A 15,355-nucleotide genomic window follows, 5' to 3' on the forward strand; every position below is an offset into this window, starting at 1 on the left:
TGTGACGTTGTTCTTAAAGTTATGTGTGGGTTCCATAGTGTAGCGGTTATCACGTCTGCTTTACACGCAGAAGGTCCTGGGTTCGAGCCCCAGTGGAACCACGCTTTTTAACAGGATGATATTTTAGAACGCATAATAGTTTTACTTAGTTTTACTGCTAGTCCGTTGGCAGATGATTTTATTTCCTTTATCCGTTTATCGTTATTTTTTTGTGTATCCTGCATTAAGTGATAGTGTTAGGGCCATTCGTGGGTTTTTACTCACTTTATTCCAGTTTTTTCAACTGTACGAACAGTCCATTAACTGTAAATAGCTTACTTCCGTACATACAAATAAGGTTTCTACCAGGGGTCTGTGGGGGCCCTAAAGTTATTCCATATGGGCTTTGAAGAAATGAAACATGCACAATATCTAATAACCATTTTGACTTATGATCGGCATATATTATTCATAAATTAAGTTATTACATATTAAAGTTTGTTATTTTATTGTAGTCACCAGCAGAAAAAAAATACATAACCGAAAAAGTGGAGATGCCGGGGATTGAACCCGGGACCTCATACATGCGAAGCATGCGCTCTACCACTGAGCTACATCCCCACGTGACCTAAAGGAATGTGATCTTTATCCTAAAAATATGAGAACATAGCTACATTGTTCATGGTGTCTTCTTTTAGCTTTACCTGCAAGTTTGTAGCACTTACAGAGAGCAACATAAAGAACACTTCACTTTTACCGTTAGATGACTTACCAAAGAGCTTTTTTTTTTCAGGTGAGGAGTACTGTTAGTCTTATCTCACTAAATGGAACAAAGCTGCCTTCTCAAGTAATTTTTTTATTTTTTATTAATAGCCTAACGTTACTTATTTTAGTTAAGTGCTTACATTGTAACATGTTGTTGCAGTGATTACGACACATGCCTTTGGTGGGAGACCAGGGGTCGAATCCACTGTGAGACACCAATGTGTCCCTGAGCAAGACACTTAACCCCTAGTTGCTCCAGAGGCGTTAAAATTTTTAAATGGATTATAGACTAGAACGCTTGCAAAGAGCTCATATCCACTAAAAAGCTGCCACTCTTTGTTTAGTGAGTGTACACACAATGTATTATAGGCCTACTTTGAGCCGCAAACTAGAGGGTGAAACGTGAGTAAATCCTCAAATACACATTACAGTCCGGTGTAAACCCAGAAAGAGTCTCCTGATCTGATGCTCATATCTCTTTACCATTCCCATATAAACTATAAACATCTATAGACTCAAAAAAGTAAAATGCAAGGAGGTTAAACAGTTAAACAGTAGATCATGCATGCAATGCCATATCCATGTCAAGAGAATGCATGAACTGATAAAAAGCATGCACTGAATGCAAAGTAGGGATTCAAAGGATTCAAAGCGTTTATTGTCATATAGCCAGTGAGGAAAACAAGTTCCCCTGAGCAATAAAAGCCTTACTTTCCATTTCACAATGAATGCCTAGACAGTGTAAAACTACTCACAGACACACAAACTATACACTATACAAACTAAACACACACACATACATACATACAATGTAAAAAAACATGATAATAAAATCTATGCTGCAGTAGTAGTATAGACTATGTATGCCAGGATAGAGTAGGAATATAGAATGTGAAAATGTATGTGCATAAAAACAATAGTGCAGTAATGTGCAAACAGAGTCCAATTACATTATAACAATAGCAGCAGTAACAGTTACAGATGTGCAAATTGAGATGAGGCTACATGAGTAATACCAGAGACAATTTATAAGAGACATGCCACTTCCTCAATCCTCAATACAGCTATAAGGAAAACCCGTAACGGCAAAGATGGTGGTTGTATGCACATGTCCCGCTCCTCCCGCTGGAAAGCCAATCATCTTCTTTTAACAGTCAAGCCAGGAAACATTTAAGCCTATCGTCTGGTTCCATTGAGCAAAGTCATAAAACTTTTTCTGCGATTTTTATCATATTTTACTGCTGTTTCTATATATGCAGTTTTTATGTCCAATTCATTTAGTTATGGTTTAGGACTAGGTGAAGCAATCCCATTTTTTAAGACCTGAGGTATGAGTGGTGATGATGCATCCATCGGTGTCATTTCTTCACTGTGATGGTGGTTGAGTGGGATGAGAATGGGGGTTTTAGCTTCATCGGGGTCATCAGGTGGGCACCCTCCTTCTCTGGTGTTTCAATGATAGGCCCACGACACCTCCAGAGGGCTCATCAGCAGCACCGGGCGTCCCAGGTGTGCCCCCCTCTGCTTTCAACCCCTCAATGCCTCAGGTAATATTAGGGGCCCAGTTGGAGTCTCCCCTTTTTACCCAAAGCCATCGACTTGCTTCTTCTGCTGCACCTGAGAGGGCTTTGATGGTTCGGCGTAGGGTTTGACCTTGCACTCCCAATTCCTTAAGCAGCCTGATGGTTGACTTGCCCACGAAGCCTCTGCAGCCGACTTCCACTGGGCAGACCTTGGATTTCCATCCGCGTTGCTCAGCATCAGCTGCCAACTCTGTGTACTTAAGGCTCTTGCGCTCAAATGCCTCCTCCACAGCAGCCTCCCAGGGAATGGTAAGCTCTATTATATACACAATGTGAAGTGAGGAGGACCAGAGCACGAGGTCTGGTCTAAGATTTGTTGTGGTGATCTCAGAAGGGAAGTGAAGTCTTTGGTTCAAATCTGCCACCAACTTCCAGTCTCGAGCCCTTCCAAGCTGGCCGCCATCCGATGTTGTCTGGACTTTGGCTATCTTTGAACCTTCTCGGATGAACTCCCTTGCATATGAGGGATGAGATGATGGAGGAGGCAGGGCATTGGTCTGTAACCATCTGCACTCCAAGGTAGTTGCTAGACATTTCAGGACATGGTTGTGCCTCCAGGTATAGCGGCCTTGTGACAAGCTTGTTTTACATCCAACCAGAATGTGTTTAAGGTTTGCAGGGGATGGACAGAGGGGGCATGTTGGTTCTTCTCCATACCATTGGTTGAGGTTTGAGGGGGAAAGCAGGACGTCGTACGTTGCACGTAAGATGAAGCTAATGTGAAATGCTTCCATGCCCATCAGCTCCCTCCAGGATAACTTTCTCCTCTCAACTCCCTCCAGGATAACTTTCTCCTCTCAACTCCCTCCCATCTTGTCCACTGTCCTTGCTTGGCTTGTGAGATAGCCTTTACACACCTTGTTGCCTGCTCGTGCCGACGCACCTCCTCAACAACCAGCCGTCGGCGCTGAGCTGGAGCTGCCCTTTGCCACGATGATCTACTGTCTCCAAGGCCAAGGCCTCCTCTCCCCTGTTGCACATTACCAATAATGTCTCTGTGCCTGAGGTCTGACTTTGCCTGGTGAGTAGCTGCCGCTGGGTTCCATTTCCTTCCAGTCACCAGTGTAGGAGCTGAAACACATGGGTTACGGGACTATGTTGGTGTCATTTCCAGCCTTACTTTGGAGCACTTGAATTCTTCTGCAAGGCTGGAAACAGGAATCTCCAAGATGCCTCTTCCATACAGTCCGATGTTAGTAAAGCATCTAGGGAGCCCCAGCCACTTTTTGGCAAATGAGCTGATCACCCTCTCCAGCTTTTTTACCTTTGATATTGGGACCTCATAGATGGTAAGAGGCCACATCAGCCTGGGTAATAACCCATATTGAAGGCACCACAGCTTTAGCCTGCCAGGGAGCTTGGTCTTGTTAATACTCTCAAGGCCGCATATGGTGTCCTTCGTAAGCTGGTCAACTTGCTCTGTGTCCTTGAGGGTGGCATGGTACCAGCGTCCAAGACTCTTGACTGGCTTCTCTGCCACTGTTGGTATAGGCTCCTTGCCCACATAGAACCGTTGTTCTGACAGCTTCCCCTTGGCGACTGAGATGCTCCTGGACTTGCTTGACTTTATTTCCATCCGGGCCCACTGGATGTTCTCCTGAAGCTTGTTCAGCAACCGCCTAGCACAAGCCTTGGTTGTGGTGAGGATGGTCATATCGTCCATGTAAGCTCTGATGGGAGGGAGACGAAGACCAGATTTGAGCTTCTGACCTCCTACTACCCACCGAGATGCGCGGATGATGACCTCCATAGCCATCGTGAATGCTAGAGGTGAGATGGTGCATCCCGCCATTATTCCTATTTCCACTCGTTGCCATGCTGTGGTACACTCATCAGTTGTCAGGCATAGTTGTAGGTCTTGAAAATAAGATTTAACAAGGCGGGTGATTACTTCCGGGACGCTGAAATAGTGTAATGCAGTCCACAGGAGATTATGAGGAACTGATCCGAAGGCGTTTGCAAGGTCCAAGAACACAACATGAAGATCTCTTCCATCATTTTTGGCAGTTTGGATTTGATTCCATATCATGTTTAAATGCTCTAAGCATCCAGAGAAGCCTGGAATCCCTGCTTTCTGCACCATAGTATCAATGAAGTGGTTCTTTTCCAGGTACGCTGTCAGCCTGCGAGCCACTACACTGAAGAAGATTTTGCCTTCGACGTTCAGGAGGCTGATTCCTCCATGCAGTTGGAATTGCTTGTTTCCTCCACACTACTTTCATCAGCCTCCATAGAAAGCGTAATACATCTGGTTCTTATAAACTCGGTATGGGACTCCATTGGGCCCAGGGGAGGATGCAGCCCTAGCCCGCTGTACAATTCTCTTCACTTCGCTCAACCTGGGAGGGCTGATGTCCATCTGATGTTCTGGGGAATGTATCTGTGGCATTTCGGGTGGAAGAGTTGTCTTTCCGTAACGCTGGCTTTCAGTGAGACTCAGCTTGAGGTAAGTTTCCAGATCTTTCTTTGATGTTTTGAGTTTGCCATTTTTTTCCTTTGTGAATAGATTTTTTGCAAACTTATAGGGATCTTTAAAGAAGTTTGACCTTTCTTGCTCCTTCTTTTTACGCCTCCTTCTCAGATTCTCAGCTCTCCTCAAGGTTGCCAGTCGGTTCTTAATTTCTACCTGTAGCAGGTTGATTCCTTCCTTCTCCACTTCGGGAGCTTTTCTCCATTGTTTTTTTCAGCTGCCTTCTCTCCTTGACTAACCGTTCTATCTCCTGCTGTCTCCTGGACTTTGTTTGGGTGGGTGATGTTTTCTTTCTCTTTTCTACCATCCCAAAGCGTTCTGCACCATAGTTGTAAATCAGGTCTCCCATACGCTCCAACTTCCGGACTGCAGTTCCCCTCAATTGTCCCAGGAGATTACTGATGTCTGTGTCAATCGTCTCCCACTCTTTCACTTGACTTATTCGACCTGCTCCGTAAGAAGTACCGGTCAATGCTAGTTCCCTGTTGCTCTGAGAGCAAGCACTTTTTGAGGCCTTGGTGTCTTCTCAAGCCTGCATAGGTTGTTTCCTTGGTCCAACCACATCTACAACTCTGGAGCTCAATTCCTGGAGTAGGTATAGGTGTTGTCATCTCAGGTGTCTTAATGATCATCATTCTCGTTGTCTGTTTCGTTCCTGGGTCAATAACCATGTAATCTGTCAGTGAGTCATTATCCTCCCCAGCTCTCACTGACTCTGGGGGTTTTTTCTTCATTGAACTTTTTGTAGCCAGAGATGGGTGGGACCTGTACACTAATAGTGCCAAGTCCCTCCTACCGCAGGGAGCTAACCTGGGGCAGGCCCGGTGGGGTCTTTCCCGCCTGTCAGCTGTCTTTCCAGGCTGTCGCTAGGTCTTTCCCTAGTTGCCAGCTGCTCTCTTCACAGCAGTCACTGGGTGGATCCAGATGATCAGTTATGTTTTAGGACTAGGTGAGGCAATCCCATTTTTTAAGACCTGAGGTATGAGTGCTGACGATGCATCCATCGGTGTAATTTCTTCACTGTGATGGTGGTTGAGTGGGATGAGAAAGGGGGTTTAGATAGGAGCCTGGTCTTGTTAGACCGAAATAGCTGCCTGGAGGCAAGATGGTGGCCGAGTTGCACGACTTGCCTTAAAGAACTTTGGTAATATTGACAAATACACAATGGTAGTAATAGCAGCAATAACATTACAAATGTCCAATGAGATGAAACAATTTGAAGTGATTGTTCTCTGAGATAGATAAGTCCACTAGCTAGCTACCTGTTTAAGAGTCTAATAGTTAAGAGGAAGGAGTTTTCTAAATCAAGAAATCCTGCAATTTACACTCCTATACCTCCGTTCTGAGGGTAGTAGTGTGAACAGTCTGTTTTGGGGGTGGGTGGGTTCTTTCAATGTTCAATGAGATGAAACAATTTGAAGTGATTGTTCTCTGAGATAGATAAGTCCACTAGCTAGCTACCTGTTTAAGAGTCTAATAGTTAAGAGGAAAGAGTTCCTAAATCAAGAAATCCTGCAATTTACACCCCTATACCTCCGTCCTGAGGGAACAGTCTGTGTTGGGGGTGGGTGGGTTCTTTAATGATTGATGTGTCTCTTCTGTGGACTGGTGGTTAATGGCCTGCAACAAGGGCAGTAGAGTCCTGATGATCTTCTCAGCAGTCTTCACAACTCTCTGCAGACGTTTGCAGTCCCTTACAGTAGTGCTGCCATACTACGTAGCGATGCAACTGGTCAAGACACTCTCAACTACACAGCTTTAGAAGTTGTTGAGGATCTTTGGTGAAAAGCGACATTTCTCCAGGGTAACTTTAGATTCGACGGCCAGGTAAAGTTTTTACTACATACATCTTTCAGATGAAAAGCTATGTTTGAGGTTGATGCACTGTATTACCACATAGACCAGCTGTTAACAATCTGTCTATCACGGACCATCATGCCACACCAAAGCAAACAGGAGGAGAGCCTAAAGATACCGCTCAACTAGAATTGAGTTCAAAATTAAATATACAGTTTAAAGTTTTTAAATGGTTTTGTGAATACCGTTTAAAACAGAGTCCCACCAGTCAACATCAAAGGCTAGACCTAACTCTTTCTCCCATGTCTCCTTCGTCCTAGTGTTTAAATGGTCATCATAGGACTGAATAGTGCAACTATTCTGAGATTTTCTGAGATTAAAGATCTTTGCGAAAAATTCAATCGTAAAAGACTGTCCCATGTCTGCTCAGGAGGAATTTGTGGAAAATTAGGAAATTAAAATTTTACATAGTTCCTGATTTGAAAATACCTAAAAAGATGTGAAGGTGGGAGGCCGAACTCGGTAGTTAGATCTGTGAAAGAACAAAAAACCCTGTCTTTATAAAAATCTGTAAAATATTTCAGAGCCTTATCATGCCATAAAGTGAAAATAGAATCAGGAAATTCAGGTTTGAATGCACAATTCTTGAACAGTGGACTTGATATGGTGGGAGTAAGAAATGTAAAATGCTTCCTAAATTGAAACCATATCTTTAATGTCGAAATGACCACTGGGTTGTTAGTAAAGCCAGAGGGGTTGACTGAAGCCATGCCAGCCAGTATTGCCAGTAAAGAGGACAAGGGACATGATTGTATTTCCAACTGACACCAAGGTATGTTGACCAATTTTATTGAATTCAACACAGGAATGCGTAATGCCGTTAAAATGGGGAAGGACCTCAGATAAATAGAACGAGGCTCTATTGCAAAAGCAAAGAGGAGGGGAGATAAAGGACAGCCTTGTCTACAGCCACGATATATAATATGCAGGATATTTCAGACCATACTGTATGCTTGGAATGTCCCTGATTGGCCTACTGACGTCATTAAAGGCAGCGCATGCTTTTGCCATCAGGACTGTGTGATCCGGAAAGATGGAGATTGTAGAGTCCCCAATCTTGATCCGCTGCTGGGTCCTGGCACACTGAAGTATGTCGACACAATCTGCTTAATAATGTAAACATGCTATTATGGGACGTGGCCGCTCTCCGGGTCTGGGCGTGGGGTTTAAGGATCGATGAGCATGATCAATAAGAGGTCCTTTATCCAAGTTAAGCGCCTCCTTAAGCAGAGCGGAGGAAGCCATACTCGATGCTGTGACAGTGCTAACAGTGTCAACACCATCTCTGTCATGTGGCGGTGGTCCGACAAAATCACGCTGGGCCGGGGATGTAGCCCCCCTGCATTAGGCCGCACTCTCGATGTGGTCCGGTTGTTCTTATGTCTGGGTTTTGGAGGCATAACGGCACCTAATACAATCAGAAGAAGCTCTCTGATATCAAAATCCGTACACACCACGTCGGTAGAAAACACCCTAATAGTCTTTATAAAAAGTTTATGCTGGAGCTCCCAGAGCCACTTCTTTATGCCACTGTCCACTAACAGGAAGTCCGCTCACAGGATTTCCCCACCAAAACAGGGGGCCCATTCTTTGATAACTCAGTTGGATCAGCTGGATTTGATTGTTGATGATCTGGCATGATCTGGGTTTGTTAGGTGTAAGTTCATCCCGGAGTTGCTGTCATAGCAACAGGTCCGCAGGCTTAAAGTCACCATAAAATGGAAGTTGTAATTATCTTTTCTGCTCTGCTGTGATGATATCCAAGTGGAACGGCATCTGAAATGAGAGGGCAGGACTTGGATCATTGGAAGCTGAGGCATTGCAAACAAAATGGAGACAGGTATGAATGCCAGTTTGCAGTTAGTTGTGGGGGTTTTCTCTCGACTAGATTTACAGACACCCAAGCATAAAACAAGTTTATTTATTAAGGATGAAGATGATGATCAATGGTGCAAAACATGAAACGAATTGGGATTGGTTCTTTGACATGTCGGTTAAATGGCCTCATGGTCGGGCCTTGGCCAATGAAAGCTGCCATGAATTACAGACATGAATTACAGACCTTGAGACACCACCTCAAAACAGACAGACCCTCAACCCCTAGATTTATGCACCATATGTATCATATGCACACTTCAGGCCACTCCATATACCCCAATGCAACACGATTATGATGTCATCGCAGATCACATTTCATTTCTCCCCTCCCCAGACAAATCTATAGTATATACATTTTATTTTTTACTTTTATAACAGCCAAAGCATACCTATATACATATAGAATGCGGCACCAAAAAAAATTGTAAGGGTAAAAATGTACAAAAATAACCCAACTTTATAGGTGATACTAAGTGGTCTAGGGCTTAGGACATTCCAGTTCAGCCCATTGCAAGAGTTCTGCCAGAAGTGGGCACTCATGCAACTTAATCAATGACATACATACACACCACTCTCCAGCTCCACAGCCCTCATCACCAGCTCCACCGCACTCTCCATCTCTACAGCCCACTCCATCCTCATATCCAGCACCCACACTGCAGTCATCATCATCTCTGCCTCAGGCTATTACTGATTGGGAGAGCTTTCTTCCCAGTCAGTTCAAGAGAGTCATCCAGCCACCAGATTGGATTGCCAAGTGCCTCTATGAGCCCACAGGTCAACTGAGGCAGAAGTTCCAGGCATATTGGTTTTATCCACCGATGCAGCCCAAGGTACTTCCAACAAAGGATGTTCTTGTGGGCACCAATGAGGATGTGGGGCATTCCTCTTAAATGCCCCCATTGTGGCCGGGAGATGCAGCATTCAGGGAACTAACTGAAGGTCATGGAGTTGATCGACATGGATAGCTGCTACTACCTGGTGGGTGGGGACTATCGACGCTGCAGTTTAGACAAGTTGCCAGAATGCCCATGGAGGCATTTATCCTTTCACAACTGGATGTGGCACACAGGACCCTGTTTCCAGAGGTGCTGACCACTCAGCTAGCCCTGGACAGGAATATGTGACCTTCCTCAGGCCAAGGAACAGCTGTAACAGTTCCTCCTACCTCCAGTCAGCAGTAGAACAAGTTCTCAGTTAGGAGTGGGCACGATGGGCCATCCAGTACCTCTCTGACTGTGTGCATCATTTGAGAAAAGTTGCCCTAGTCCAATCTGCTACGACACCTGCCTTTTCCGCACCTGCACCCTTCAAGCCACTTCCACTTGCCCAGTGGTTTGAGACTGTCCAATCCAACGACATCCTCATCCTTCTGGACGAGATGAAGGGGGTGATTACATACAAAACACGAAGGGTACAATATATAAAGGTTTGAGCATGAGGTTTTTTTTAGAAATCCATGGTGAGTAATTGGAATAGATATAATTTCATCATAATGATGAAAAAGTGTGAATTTGTGTTATATATATATATTGTAATTCACCAAAACAAAAAGAAGAAAATGTATAATTAAGCCTGTCAGAATGTCTTTATGTCCAAATTTTAGTTTTCAGAAAACACCAAAAAGCTGGCTGGTGGCATTGGGGACACGTCTGCATGGATGACCAACATTGACAATGAGCTCGGCCAGGTTCTGAACAGTGTTCTGAGAACAGCTGAAGGTGCAGCACTGGAGGATCTGTGCCAGGGTGTCGTTAGACGCTACCAGAATGCTGGCAAACCAAAGCCTGATGTTATCTATGTTGACCGGGATTGCTGCAGTCAGTCAGATGGAATTTTCTAATTACTACTTTATCAAATTTGCACTGCAATACAGTATATTTTACAATATTATTAGTCAATATTGGTGAAGTCTAACCATTCCTAACGATTTGTTACAATTCCTAACACATTTTAAATAAGCCCTCCCTAATGAAACAAAAATATATTGCAATATATTGGAAAATATCATGTAATATATAGGCATATATTCTTATATATATTTATATTTTTCCAATATATTGCAATATATTAAAAGCGGCAATCATTTGTATATTTTGCAATATATTATATAATATATGTATCATCAATATATTATTAAATGTATTCAAATATATTAAATATTAGAAAATAAAAAGGGAAAATAATATATTACAATATATCACAATATATTTTAAGAAATGGATGGTTAAGGCACTGGACTTGAAATCCATTGGGGTCTCCCTACACAGGTTCGAACCCTGCTCGCAGTGAAATTACGTTTATTTTCTTGTTTCCATCGGACTTACACATCTACAAAAGTATTTTTGTGATCCATTTTAAAGTAATGCACGGCAATAGAATAAAATGCATATATTCTCAAAATGTCTTGAGATTCGATTATTTTCAGAATGGCATTTGTTTTATTTTTGGGGCTCATAAGGGATAGATTTATGTTTACCTAAATTATTTAGAAGCCTGTAATTTTCTGATGACCTCTGAAAGTCTCAACTTCCCGGTCACTGGAAGAATCAATGGTTTAAATGAATCTTGCCAAAAGGGGGCACCAATGTAATTTTTATTAGTAATGCAGTTCTTATTAGTAAATCTTGGCACAATTATTGCTTTCATAATGGGCAAATTTTAGAGCCACATACTGTATCACATAACTGCCAGTCTTTTTATGATAATGTTGTATTGTGAGAACAAATGCAAAACCATTTCTCAAAATTCATGCAGGGTATGATCCATGTCCATAAATCCTAATGCATCCCTTTTTTATGAGTTCCATTATCCTAATTTTAATTTAGGTAAACAATAATAGTTAAGTTCGCTGGGTTGTGATATGGTTCTATAACAATTTCTTGGCCTAATGATTAGAGAGTTAGAGTGACTCCTAACCGTAAGGTGGTGGGTTTGAGTCTCGGGCCGGCAATACCATGACTGAGGTGCCCTTGAGCAAGGCACTGAACCCCCAACTGCTCCCCGGGCTCTGCAGCATAAATGCAGAGCATGATTTCTGAGTATGTGTCACCATACTTGGCTGTATGTCACGTCTCACATTTTTTACTGTATTATTTTTTAAATCACTTTCACTTAAGGCCTTATCAGGGAGCAATATCTCATATTTTATATTCCAGCACACAGAAGGCCCAGAGGGTCTAAGTAGACTGAATGAGATAAAAAAAAAAAAAGAATAATAATACTTTGTTCAGCTCCTCCTCTCTTCCTCTTCCACCCTCTCTTCTACTCTGAACATGTGTGGAGTTGTGCGCTGAAGTGAGAGGGAGTGACATAGCAGGTGCGAGAACCCCAAACTGTCACACACATACACATGCACAAAGCGTAAGAAAGAGGGTGGAGAATGAAATTATTTCATAGTTGCACACGAGAGAGTGAGGAAGCAGAAAGAGTGATTGTGAGATACTGAAACACGAGCACAGAGGGACGATACAAGAGAGACAGTGAGGAGGGAGAGGAAGACGGTTTGGAGTTAGAAGCGAATAAAGAGGGACCATGCTGAGGAGGAAGAGGAGCGTATCCTTCGGTGGATTTGGATGGTATGTTGCTCTTGTGGAACAGCATCAGCTGTCAGCTATGTGGAAATGTCTGCCAGATGCCTTGTGATGTGCTTACTGGTGTTTATTTATGGTTGTCAGCATGCTTGCATGTGCTCTTTTTAATCTGCATTCATTTGCACTGTCCAGTGATGGCTTTGCATTGATTTTTAAGATGAATGTGTCACGATTTACACTGAGGAATATCAGAATATTGATTTGAAATAGTTTTGTGTGACATCTATGTGAGAAGATATTAGGAGTGTCATAACAGTTGATAGTGATAGTAGCATGCAAATGAATCAAAAGGCATCTAGTCATCTGGATCTGCCCATTGTTCAAGTGTCCTTTTTTCTTTGTTCACTAATATGGGCCAGGAAAGTTGTTACAGATACCTATTAGTCTGAATCATATGTATAAGCCAAGACAATTTCTCAGATAGCCCCACAGTGAAATATAATGGGGACATTTGTAAGTAGCAAATATATTTTCTGTCTGAAAAATACGAAGATATTGAAATTGTTTATTTCAAGTGGTAATGTAATCCAATATTAGGTATATTTTCATATGCATTCACAGTTTCCTCTTATAGACACTTTGAGACAGAGCCAAACTTCACCAATGTGTGAATCTCTTGTAAACATGCTAAAAAACGAATTATTATTAATGAATGAATTTAACGGAAAATGTTGCACATGTAATGTGTTTTGTTGTCTCTTCTTTGTTTTATCCATATAATGAAAATCAATGGGGTCCAAAACTTTCATTGTTTGGACAAAATAAAATACAGTACAGATAACATAAGTTTATATATGATGCTCTGACTAAGATGCTAAATATTTTCCACAATTTTAAATCATTTCAAAGTGATCGCCGTTGTATTAGAGTGCACAATTAGCATGATTTCTCACCACTGTCCTGCTTAAGAGCATTTCACATTTCCTTTTTCGCTTCCCTCTTGAAACTTTGATGTCACAGGTTGGGTAAGTGTGGGGTTGTACAGGTCGAGTGTGGGTTTGTGATTTTGTTTTGTAGATGTATGTTTATCTTAACATGCTGTTATGCATGATATTTTGATTGTGTGTGTGTGTGTGTGTATCACCACACAGGGAAACTGTGAATATGAAGGCGATGGTTATGAGGGGTCAGAGCAATGAATGTTTTATTTATGATGCTACAGTTTCAGCTTTCCACTGAGGCTTTTACAGCTTTCAGCACTCTCGTTTTACTTTCTCTCTTGCTCTTCCTCTATATTATGCTGTCTCTACCTGACAACACACATCTATTTTTAACCATTTTTAAAGCAATGTGGCCCTTTCTTTGGTTTGATATGTTCAATAGAGTGTGACAACATTCAGAATTTGTCTGGAAATTGCACAAGAGTGCAGATTTAGGCTTGGGTCTACAATTAGAATTAGGATTAGGGTTTACGATAGGTTGAAATTTAGGTTTTGGCTTAGAGTTTGGCTGAGGACTGGGTTTGTTTAGCCTTTTCACTGACCCAATTGATAAGTTTAGGCTTTGTGTTAGGCTGAAGATGAGTTTTTAATATTAGTCAGACAGTTTTATCCTTAAAATTAGGCTTAAGGTTAAATATAGGTTTTTAATAGATTTGCCTCCGGTTTCACAGATGCCTAGTCCCAGACTAAAATGTAAATCTGAACTATTGCAGCTGAAAGAAGCTTACACTGATTGATCTTAAAATATGTCAGTGCCCTTGTCTTGTCTCAAGATGCACACCAGTAATGTTTTTTTCTAAGGCATGTTTATAAAAAAATTACTTGCATGTCCTAATTGAACAATGGCCTAATCTTGGTTTTGCCTAAGCCCTGTCTGTGAAACCAGGCCTTAAGGTTAGATTTCAACTTGGTGTTAGGTTGAGAATTGGGTTTTTTCTTAGCATTAGTCTAAGGGTTAGGTTTATTTGTCCTTAGCGTTAGCCTAAGGGTATATTCTTAGATTTAAGCTTAGCATTAGGTTGATGGTTAGGTTTTGGTATAGAATTAAGATGTTGGTTTGTGTGTTCAGTTTAACTTTAGGCTGAGGATTGGCCTTATTGAGCTTTAGTGTTTGGCTGATGGTTAAGTTTAGCCTTAGTAATGAGCTGAGAGTTGGGTTGAAGGTAAGATTATTTTAGCATTAGGCTGAGAGTTCATTTTATCCTTAAAATTAAGATGCAGATTATATTTAGGGTTTGCATTGGACTAAAGGTTAGATTTAATCATAATTTACCATTATTTTTTTTTTTTTTTGTGAGTTAGGCTTACAATTAGGTTTTTGCATTAGGCTAAGAGTTAGGTTTGTTTAGCCTTAGCCTAAGTGTTACAGAAGCCTTAGTGTTAAGGTGCGGTCACACTGCACTTTTCGTTCCATTGACTTCCATTCATACACATGCGAATACGTCAGACCAGAAACGCAGGCTCATGCGAAAAATTTTGCATTTCGCTGCATTCGAAAGTTCAAGTTTGGTGAACTCTGACCTGCGAATTTGCATCACGTGAAGTCGTGTGACCAGTAGATGATCGATACGTCACTGCGTGACCTCTCTGTACAGAAATTAAAGAATGAAGGAAGTGCTAATTTTAGCCGTAGCGCAGCATCCTATTTTATATAATACATATTTAAAAGATAATAAAAAAAGCTGCATGGTTCGCAGTGTCAATGTAAACAGGAACAGATCGTACATTTGAATGAGGACACGTTGTATAATTTTTTTATTGTTTAGTGTGTATATATTTATATAGAGAGAGAGAGAGAGAGAGAGAGAGAGAGTACAATATAATAAGACGCTTTCGACACCGTCGCAAAAGACACAGTAAAGCACAGATTAATCCATGTTGTGATAACTGAGGGGAAACCGTTATATCTTGCTCCCGCCCATATTCGTAGCGGCGTCCGAAATAATTTTGCACGCTCAAAGGCTAGTGTGACCGCCCCTTTAGGCTGAAGGTTAGGTTTAAATTTTGTGTTAAGTTTATGATATCTTGCTGAGGCAACTAGTGATTCTTTCATCCAAAGTTGTAGTTTTAACTTGTGCACTAAATTAGTATATCACATAAAACATTTGCCAATAAAGTGCCATTTCCATCCAGTAAGTAAGAACAAAAACGTAACTTCCTGTCACAAAATATTACTTAGAAAAATGGAAGTTACTGCAATAGAAGTCATGTAAGGTATTTTAATGTAATAAATTACTTGTGCTTCAGAGTGAATCAGATGAATCAATTAATTTATTCAGTAAATATGTT

General features: G+C 41.6%; 1 protein-coding gene and 2 non-coding genes across 4 annotated transcripts in view; 2 read left to right on the forward strand and 1 right to left on the reverse strand.

Moving 5' to 3' along the window:
• Window positions 1-28: 28 nt before the first annotated feature.
• Window positions 29-101, forward strand: trnav-uac (transfer RNA valine (anticodon UAC)). Its single transcript has one exon. It is a non-coding gene; the product is annotated as a tRNA-Val (tRNA).
• Window positions 102-528: 427 nt separating this feature from the next.
• Window positions 529-600, reverse strand: trnaa-cgc (transfer RNA alanine (anticodon CGC)). Its single transcript has one exon. It is a non-coding gene; the product is annotated as a tRNA-Ala (tRNA).
• An 11,189-nt stretch (window positions 601-11,789) lies between these two features.
• The window catches only part of LOC113064018 (rap1 GTPase-activating protein 2-like), a 33,987-nt gene continuing 30,421 nt past the window's right edge, over window positions 11,790-15,355 (forward strand). The window contains exon 1 of one of the 2 annotated variants that reach the window (XM_026234519.1): window positions 11,790-12,110. In XM_026234519.1, the coding sequence (XP_026090304.1) occupies window positions 12,067-12,110 (44 nt within the window). In that variant the 5' untranslated portion in view covers window positions 11,790-12,066. The remainder of the gene's footprint in view (window positions 12,111-15,355) is intronic. The other variant, XM_026234520.1, reaches the window with a different exon arrangement.

This window comes from Carassius auratus, chromosome 46 (genome assembly GCF_003368295.1).
Source record: "Carassius auratus strain Wakin chromosome 46, ASM336829v1, whole genome shotgun sequence".
NCBI classification, from domain to species: domain Eukaryota; kingdom Metazoa; phylum Chordata; class Actinopteri; order Cypriniformes; family Cyprinidae; genus Carassius; species Carassius auratus.